Below are 9860 nucleotides of genomic sequence, written 5' to 3'. Positions count from 1 at the left end.
TATTGTCCAACATGCTAATAGGAGCAAAAAATCATTAAAATATGGAAGAAGAAAAAAAATGCACATTAGATAGATTGACAAAGGTAAAGATGGAAAATTTACTAGTGAAATGATCATTTTTTCTCTTAAAGAAAACTTTATTTGACCAATACTGTTGCTATAGTAGTGGAGGTCAATAATGCAGCCACACAGACACAGTCAGACAGGTCATGAATTGACCAGCACAACACCAGAGGTCAAAAGTTTACAGGAGGGAGGAAGCTTCACTCAAAGTCTGGGTACTCACAGAGCATGCTTTAAAGGTTCACATAAGACCCTGAAAGGCTAAGCATCAGTACTCCAACACTTCCATCTGAACTGTACTCCGTAATGCATGAGCACACAACGGGGTCATTTAAGGTGCTAAATGTCCTCTGTTATATGTCCACCACCCATTTAGGATTGAAGAAACGAATAAAAATAACAACAAAGAAAGCACCACAGCAGGTCAAATATATACCTTGCACCACACTTTTTGGTTAATACACATATCGTTGCACACTTTATTAAGAAACTTTTTTAAAAATCATTGATAAAACCCCTTTTAAACTCTCCAGGGGATAATTACAACAATCAATCTAATAGCCAATACCTTCATTAATTTAGGTCCTGTATGTCTCTGACAAAATCAAATTTACATCTTGATCTAATTTGTGATAAAGATTTAGCACAACTGAGATTTGTTTCCTACCTTCTGATTGGTTTCTTCCATATTGCTATTTGGTCACTGTGAGCTAAGATAACAGCAATGGCAGAAGCTTTTGTTTCAACACATAAATCAGTCAGTGAGCACAAAGGGCCCTGACCATGTGCGGTGTCTGATACCACCCAGTCATTTCTACGCACAGACCACAACCATTCACACTTATTCTGTAATATAACTACCTTCAAATGAGGCAGTGTACAGAAATCATATTGAGAGTTTAAAACAGCTGAAGTTGCCTTTTGAAGATTAAATATTTTAAGACAGTTACTATTAGACATCAAAATGACGATCAATTAATTATTTCCAAATTATCAGGAAAAATAAAAAATATAGTGTCCATATATATAGTCTAGCTGAAAATATAGTGTCCATATATATAGTCTAGCTGAAATTCTACTGTATGATAGTACACCCCTGAATGCCTGCATGACTGCTGTCATCCAGACAAGGGCTATGGAGAGGCTGCATGCACAGCCGGGTCAAACGTGCGGTCTGCGGGTGAAACTTAGTTCACATTACCATACAGACAGGCGCCCTGACAATGGAGCGCCCATCTGTTCCTGTCAGCCATAACAAATCTGGTGTCAGGATCCTCTCTGGAGATGAGGAGGCAGTCTTTGCTAAATGAAATAACACTGACTCCTCCTGCCAGCCAGTCAAGCGCCCTCCTTCTCCACTTGGTTTAGAGACTCCCTCAGCTTCCTCCTCATACAAATGACACAGTGACATCACTGAATGGAATATCTGGATTATATTTACTCTCCAATATTATCCACATTCTGCTAGTGAGATTTTTTTTTTTTATTCAATTTATATCACTTATTGTAATTTTGAATCTTCTTATCAAAGAATTAAAAGCAAGCAAGAAATTTCCTTCTATTCACTCTGAGAGGAAAATGAAATGAAAATAGATTTCAACATAAAAAGAAATTGAAGGCCCACGTTTAAGCAAATGAAATATTCAGTGTTTCTTCAAAGATCTTGAAGTAAGAGTCTCCATTGGTGAACTAAACATGAACCCTGAACTGCACTTGCCCTCTCTGGTCATTTTCCTTTATTAAAGGAGTGTCATGATGCGATTCTCCACATAAGCTTTATCTCCTTGCTCTTATACTGCTTTTACTGCAGCCATATAAGAACACACATAGTGTCATTCTTTAGCTCCTAAAAACTAGGTGTACCAAATAAATAGTATTTTTTCTTCACATCTGGTTCTCCACATGACAGTGCTTTAAACAGGCTCACAATGTGATGTATTTACAGTAAGCTTAGATACTTGTGACCTTTTTTAGTCATGTCATTTCTTTTGAGGGACCCTAAGCAGATTCTTGTATTCATATACCTTTTTTCTAAAATCAAAAACAATGCTACTCATAGATTTGCCGTTCAACTTCATTATTTTGGTAATGGTATATTTTGACACACACTGAAGTGTGTGAAGTGAAGTGAATGGTATTTTTTCCCCTAAAACTACCATCTCCTTTAAAAAAAAAAAAAAAAGCTGTGGCAGATGAGTAATCGGGGAAAGGGGAGCAGACACAGCCCCTCAGGTATAGGGTTGTGTTTCAGGCCCAGCTGGTAACAGAGAAACTAGGGATGATGATCAGTCATGGCTTTGGCCTGGAGCAAAAGTGCAGCCACAGTGCAAACTGGTTTCTGGTGATAAAAAGCAGACAGGGCACCAAGCTGTGGGCAGATGCAACAACCTGGCAATTTCAAAACTGCTTTACATTATCATTCTATTTTTTTCATTTCACTTTGCGCTTTTCACCCTTTTCTTTTGCACTCTGAATTTTATCTCAAGTACCGACATGACCTGGGAAGCACAGACATTCAAAGAGCCAGACATAAGACTTCAGTAATACTGATCGTGTTTTTCCACCACTAGAGGATGCTCTTCATCCCTTTTATGTTGAAGCCAACCCAGGCTATGTTGACAGACATTCACATCCCTACCCCCACATCTACTTCTCCATATCCTAAACTGGCACATGGCACAGGCGTGGGAATCCACTAGAGGGTGATCTGTTACCAAACACACCACCACACTGTAGTTTATCTTCACTCTCCTCAATAAAACACTGACATCCTTCAAAGATATTGCTCCCTAAAGTTCTTAAAGAAACTAGGCACATCTTGCATTCCTTTTCCCTTATGAACTGGTTACACATCTACAGTTTACCACATGCATACATGTAAATTTATGAAAAAAAAAATAACCCTCTATTTTAAAGTACTATTTCGGAGGCAAAAAGTACAACATACTGAATGATATACTGTATTATTTGACTATTCAATTTCTTTACTCATATTCAGCTTTCATGCCTGCTTGTGTACTTGATCTACTTTCTACAAACACCACCTCTGGACACATAGTCAGAACCCAGTAATGCATTATAAGAGCTGGTGATTCTTACTGTATATAAAGCCTAAATGAAGAAAAACACATGGAGAGGCTTGGACTCACATTCTTGTGCAGTATCCTCCTGATAGTCTGATGCCACAGACAGATCGTCAGAAGGGGCAGAACGTCCCAGACTACTGTGGTTGTCATCTGAACTGTCCTCATGTCTAACATCAGCTGGGAGGACAAACCAGAAAGCTTTGAATATTTAAAATGATAAATACTAACATGTGTCTAGTATTAAAGTTTCTTTTAACATGTTAATTGTATTGATTTTCTGGATTTGTCTTTTTCTTATTTCAGGTTGAATCTTTAGTCTGGAAAACAGATCATACTGAAGTATAACAACTTTAATAAGATTTGCTAACTTACATCTGTATGGGAATTCCTGTGGATTTCTGGAAAAAATTTTTTGAATATAATTACAAATAATAATCACAGGAAATGTATTGAATATCAAATATATAATATTTTTTTACATTTTAAAATAATAAAATATTGGGTTTTCAGTGACATATCCTTAATGTGGGTCATTTAAAAAGTTGCGTAAATTAAACAATTATTAATCATTTTATTAATAATCTTTGATTAGAGCAAGGGAATAGAATCTAAAACTTGAAATTGGTTTTGTTTATTTTCTGGTGAATTTTTAAAATAATACTTATTTCAAATCATTATTTAACCATATTTAGGTGATTAAATATTATGATATACACTCACTAATAGTGATTCAGCACTGTTCTTTTATCTCTTGTGCTTCTTCTTCATCTACGTCTATTACAATAACACAGTATGTGGTGTTGTACTTGTTCTAAATTCTAAAATGCATGCTCTTCATCCTACAGTATATGCAACAAAACCACAAGGCATGAGCAGGTGCAACACATTCAAGTAATCTCTACAAAGCTAGATATGAACTTCCTGTTTTGTACTCATTACTATTATCACTCTACTGCAAACATATTTCTGCTACTGAGGACACATTTCTTAGTTAAGATGAGTTTTTAGAACCTTGTTAAACCTCGATGGTTCAAAAAATGGAATCAATGACTTTACGATAGAACTGTGCTATATAGACATGTTTATATAATGTATAGGGAGTAGATGATAGATTAAATCATCAACACATTCTTACCTGTTGTGGACAATTCGAAAATTGTTTAGTAATATTTCTCTTGTTTCTTGAGCATGTCTGCTGAGGTTCTCATCCTGCAAAATACTTGAGACAAATAGCTCACAATCTGGAAAAAAAAACATTTTTACACACACACACACACACACACACACACACACACACACACACACACACACACACACACACACACACACACACACACACACACACACACACACACACACAATTTGACATATTAAAATACTGAAACATATAATCAAGAACAAAATTGATATTTTTAAGGTGATATTTATGTACAAATATTTATATCTAATATTTATACATACTGTGCTCTTCTCTAGATAATATCTCTTAAAAATATGCAAAAATTTTCCCAGCGAGCATGTTACCAAGGCCAGGTAATGCAAATGATACAAAATGTGTGTGTGTGTGTGTGTGTGTGTGTGTGTGTGTGTGTGTGTGTGTGTGTGTGTGTGTGTGTGTGTGTGTGTGTGTGTGTGTGTGTGTGTGTGTGTGTGTGTGTGTGTGTGTGTTTGTGCATAACTGACTGTGTCTGTGTTTGAATGAGAAAGATAAAGATCTTAATCTCAAGGGCTATGGCTATGAAGTGGATCTGAATAACACGGCTATGTTTTCTTCAATATATAGTAACAAAGTCAAAGTGGCACTTTGTGGGACTCATTCCCAAACATTATAGATGGGTTTAAGAAGAAGAAGAAGAAGAAGAAGAAGAAGAAGAAGAAGAAGAAGAAGAAGAAGAAGAAGAAGAAGAAGAAGAAGAAGAAGAAGAGAGAAAATATTTACTGGGGCAAAAAGAAGTTTCAGAAAGTAGTTTGCTACTTTCTGCGTTGCTCAGAAAATTATATTATCTTTTTTTTTCTTCATGTTCCAACAACTCACAATAATACCAAATGTCAAGTTTTTTATGTCATATGTTTGTGCTAATCAAGATTTAAATCATGACTACTGATAAGCCACAATTTTAAGTGCAATATATTCTTGTTAGCCTGACAAAAGCACATTCATAAATACAAGTAATGTCCTGAGGCAGTACCTTCGAGAAGTCTTCTGATGTCATCAGGAATCGTCCCCATTAATTCTCAGAAAGTACTCCACTGAAAACTTGAAAATATATAAATGATCCTGTCATATATTTCTTTATAGAAAAGCTTTTCTGAGTTAGTGTGTTGTCTCTTCAACGTACCAAAAGAAGCTACAAGGTGTGGCGACACAGACAGCCACCCACAGGCTCTGAATGTTAGAGGAAGAGAGGAGAATCTCATCTGTTTTGAAACTGAAACTAGTTTGTTTATACAAATGTGAAGAGTCAAAGAAAGGTTTAAGGCCTTTGGTATCCAAATTTGAACGAAAATGTCACTGACATAATACATAAATAACAGTTATAATCTCTTCAGGGTACAAGGATATAGAAGCTGCACTTTAAAGAATATTTGTAATTTCAAAAATAAAATACATAGTTTAAAGCAGTATGAAACTTTTACTGTGTTAATTACAAAGAGTTAGTTAATGTTACTGTAAATTTAAAAGGTATATTTTTGTTTAAATCTACATTTAATTCACACATTTTGGTATTTTAATTATTATCTAGAATGTCTAAACTTGTTTATTGTTTTGCTTTTAGGATAAATATAATCCAATTATATTATAACAACTGTTTAATGTTCCATGTCATGTTGTTGTGAGAATGTTATTATTTATAATGCTTTGTATTTTTCTACGTTCTTTTTATCTTGCACAAGACAGATTATTATTTTTTATTAATTTATTTTTATATTATTATTATTATTATTATTATTATTATTATTATTATTATTATTATTATTATTATTTGATAATAGGTCACTTGTTATAAAAAAAAACATAACAATTACATACATTGAATATGTTGGGATATTGAAATGTATGAATATAGATTCCACATATGCCATGAATTAATCAATAAATATTAAAAGATTTTAGATATTTTTTGTAAAGTTAATCTCTTAAACATACTCAACAAAAAACTCAAGTTTTCTGTTAATTGTTTCAAAATTATTTTGCTATTACTTATTTTATTTACAACTTTAAACAATAAAATATAACCAAGGTCCATATGGAAAAATGATTTGTATAAATACATTACTTTTCTGTTTACAGATACGTATTAATCATGGTCACACTGTAAGGAATTTTGTGTCATGAAGCCCACTGTGAACCAGTATTGCTTAGAGGTGTTTTAGGCAGGTATTTGGTGGATACAGGGTGGTAAAGCAAATCTGAATAGAGAAAAGAGGGTAGCATTCCTAGAGAAGGACGTGACCATTTGACCCCTTCATCTCTGTCCCTGTAGCTACAGCCTCTGGTGAAGGTAAAAGGAGGAATGAGCAAGGCCTCCCAGCCCTCCATGTGCACTGCCTCCTGCCTGCTGGGCATGGCCATATGAAAGGAAGGAGCTATTGTAATCCACCCAGGATTACACCGCCCAACAATACACAGCTGAAAGGGCGACAAAGACCCAGTATCAAACACAGGCCTGGGCTGATGAGAGGAACCTGCTATGATCTCCCACCACCAACACTGCCATCAGCACCTCTCATCTCCCCAAGAGAGCTCTTTTGCCATTCGTTGACTCCTTTCTTCTCTTTGCTTATCTGGAGACGCATGCTTTTTCATCTTGGCATTCCTTTTCATTTGCGTTTCACTTGGGGGAGGGGGCATGGCTCTCTCATCTGAGTAAATCACCCTCCTCCACAAAAATTGCACTGTAACACAGCAATGCTTGCCTCTCTAGAGCTGGGTCAGTTTGAAGGCACCAGAGGCAGACTTTATGAATGATACTTGGCAGTATGAAGATTCTATTACAATATGTAAATTGTTTTCAAGTTCTCCTTTATCAGAGTAGAGGAGAAGATGCACACGTTTTCAGTGCATTTGGGGCTTTAGGCTCATTCTTGCTACAAGCTTGACCTTTTGAACCTTAGACTGCTGTTTGCTGCTAATTCACCACCTCTCCTACACTTTAAGATAAATCTACAGTAACCACTGAGAAGATGTTTGAATGGCTGTTTAAGAGGCTTAGTGGTAAATATTCTTTAAAGGACAGAAAGTAAGTTTGGTCAGGGGAATTGGGAGTTGTCAGTACATCTCAGCACCTAAACCTCAAGAAAGAGTTGCAATGGAAAAGAACAGACCTGCACAAAGACTTGCAAAGAATGCAAATATATTTAAAGTCTACATTATATAAAGTTTATAAATATTTGCCCTAACAAACTCACACACACATATAGCACGATGGCTACACCAAATAACTGAATAAAAAATGTGTTTCTCACTATGTAATAGAAAAAGCTGTGAAAAGATGTCACAGGTCACTGTTTTCCTATGGGGTCTGCTAAAAAAATTATAAAAAGTTTAAAATACTTTTATATGAACTTTATGCGAACTACATTTTATAGAAATGAACTATGTTGCACTAAACAAATATTTCCTATTGTATCACTGTGAAATTTCACAAAACTGTGAATACCAACCATCTTCAAAACTAACCTTCTGAGTGGTCTAATCCTTTTCATTACCTGGTTTAAACTCAGTTTGAAAGCAATCCCAGAAATCTTGTAAATGCTGTAAATTCTATTTTTTCTGTATTAGAAAATGATGGATGAATGACATCATATAAGGATATGGATCCAAATGATCACAAGATGGAAGGAGACTGAACAGAGTGGAGGAGGAAGTCTTCCTTTACTGCCTATTTAAACTGAGGGTGGAGGCTATTTGCATGAGGCCTCTGTCCTTACTTAGAAGAGTGTCTGTCAAAAGCAAGAAGAAATACAAAATGTCCTTTTGACCTACTCTTTTAAGCCTGTGAATAGAATATACAGTGGCCTTTTTATCCTTTTGATTTCAGTTACCCCTGTGGAGTGACATGCTTCAGAAGGATTCGAACAAGACTCAGGAAGTCAAGTCAGGCATTTGATTTGTAAAAGCACTTGTGACACCATTACCCAGCAAGAGGGGAAGAAGAGAACACACACAGGGTCTTCTATCTGCCTCAGCATTATAGATTCACCTGGAAGAATCTAACACCCAAGCACACTGATTATATTTACACTTCTTCAACTTCTCTAGCTTGACACTTGACCTCCCTGGCATCTAATAATGCTACAAAGTAGATTGTCTATGCTGGTGATGAGTGAGGGTTCAGTTGCACAGAGGACACACAGGACTGTGGAAACACAGAGAAACACAGCAGGTCGCATACAATAACACAATCTTTAAAGTTGGTAATTTCTTCTCCTTCGCTCGTATCATGTATTACCTAAAAGTAACAAGAACTCAGGGTATCCCAGTCATCTTTCAGTCATTTTTTTTTTGTTTTAACCTTAACTATGTTGCTTTCTTTGCCTTTCTACTGTCCTCCCTTCTTGCATCTTACAACACTGCAGTGTGAGATTTCCTTGCATGCTGACAGGCTAGTGAAAAACATCCCTCTCCTGCAGGCAACTGAGCATCTGTCTCCATGGGCTGTGGCTCTGACTCTGATGCCTGCAGATGGGGTCCCAGTGGGAGCTGAAAGCTATGCCATCCAAAAGGGCAAGGAAAACACTGTATTAAACAAACTTCCTTAAACATACTAAATGTATAAACATTGATGTTATAAACGTGAGGCATATATACAGTACATTTTTTTTAGAAACAGAAAATAATTATCCAACAAAGATAAATTATCATTTTTTTTTTTTTACATTTTAGGAACTGTGCTCTTTTCTGAGTTCTTCAGTTCATTAACAATAGTGTTGGAATTCGACTAAGTTGAATAACAAGGCAACTAAGACCGATTTGAATACAGTTTAACATGTCATGTAATTTCTGGGTTTTTAAGATAAATTTTCATTCTTTTCAGTTGTTAAAATATAAACTTTGTAGTCCAGTCTACACTTTAATACTGAAGTAAGGACTGATGTCATAAATTGGTAGAATATTTCTCTGTACACTTTTCTAACTAATAAATGAGTATGTTAATAAATTTGATAAGTATTGTGTTTGACATATATTGCTAGTGACAGAATCTTTAAAGCCTTGCTGTTGAATGTCAGTAATGAACAGTAGACTGACACTAAACATGCAGGATTAATGATGTGGGGTGATAAAATCATCCCTGACCTTTGGGCAGACACCCTTCTCCTCTCTTCCTGGACAAGCCTATGGTCTTACTGAATTAATTCAGGCCTGAACTCTGGATGAACCTGGTCAGTGGAGAGGGTGCTGACAGTGCAGTGCTGCTGGGGCAAGAACTGTGCAAACCCAACACCCTGAGTAAATATTGGACAAGTCCATCAGATGATCAAGAGAATGAAACAGGTTTGCCAAGCCCCAATGAACTTTTAAGTGAATGGGGCTTATCAAAAAACACCAGGTTCTGGTTTATTTTCTTTTTTCTTCTTATCATTTAGCAAGTTTACATTTATATGCATGGCATATTTTCGGCTTGAAACAAAAATACACGTAGTGCTGGAATGCATTTAAATAATTTATCTAATTTCTACAGTAAAATACTTTCGATGTGTTTTACAGGT

General features: G+C 35.8%; 1 protein-coding gene across 1 annotated transcript in view; it reads right to left on the bottom strand.

The window, feature by feature from the left end:
• The window catches only part of skap1 (src kinase associated phosphoprotein 1), a 25275-nt gene extending 19724 nt beyond the window's left edge, over positions 1 to 5551 (bottom strand). The window contains exons 1-4 of the mRNA XM_027137734.2: positions 5339 to 5551; positions 4285 to 4390; positions 3522 to 3547; positions 3213 to 3326 (exon numbers count right to left, since the gene is read on the bottom strand). Coding sequence (XP_026993535.1) covers positions 3213 to 3326; positions 3522 to 3547; positions 4285 to 4390; positions 5339 to 5378 — 286 coding nt within the window. The 5' untranslated portion in view covers positions 5379 to 5551. The remainder of the gene's footprint in view (positions 1 to 3212; positions 3327 to 3521; positions 3548 to 4284; positions 4391 to 5338) is intronic.
• Between the last annotated feature and the right edge of the window lie 4309 nt (positions 5552 to 9860).

The sequence above is a fragment of the Tachysurus fulvidraco genome, chromosome 8 (genome assembly GCF_022655615.1).
Source record: "Tachysurus fulvidraco isolate hzauxx_2018 chromosome 8, HZAU_PFXX_2.0, whole genome shotgun sequence".
In the NCBI taxonomy this organism is placed as follows: Eukaryota; Metazoa; Chordata; class Actinopteri; order Siluriformes; family Bagridae; genus Tachysurus; species Tachysurus fulvidraco.
Note: the sequence above shows the minus strand (reverse complement) of the source record. Positions and strands in the feature narration are given on the sequence as shown.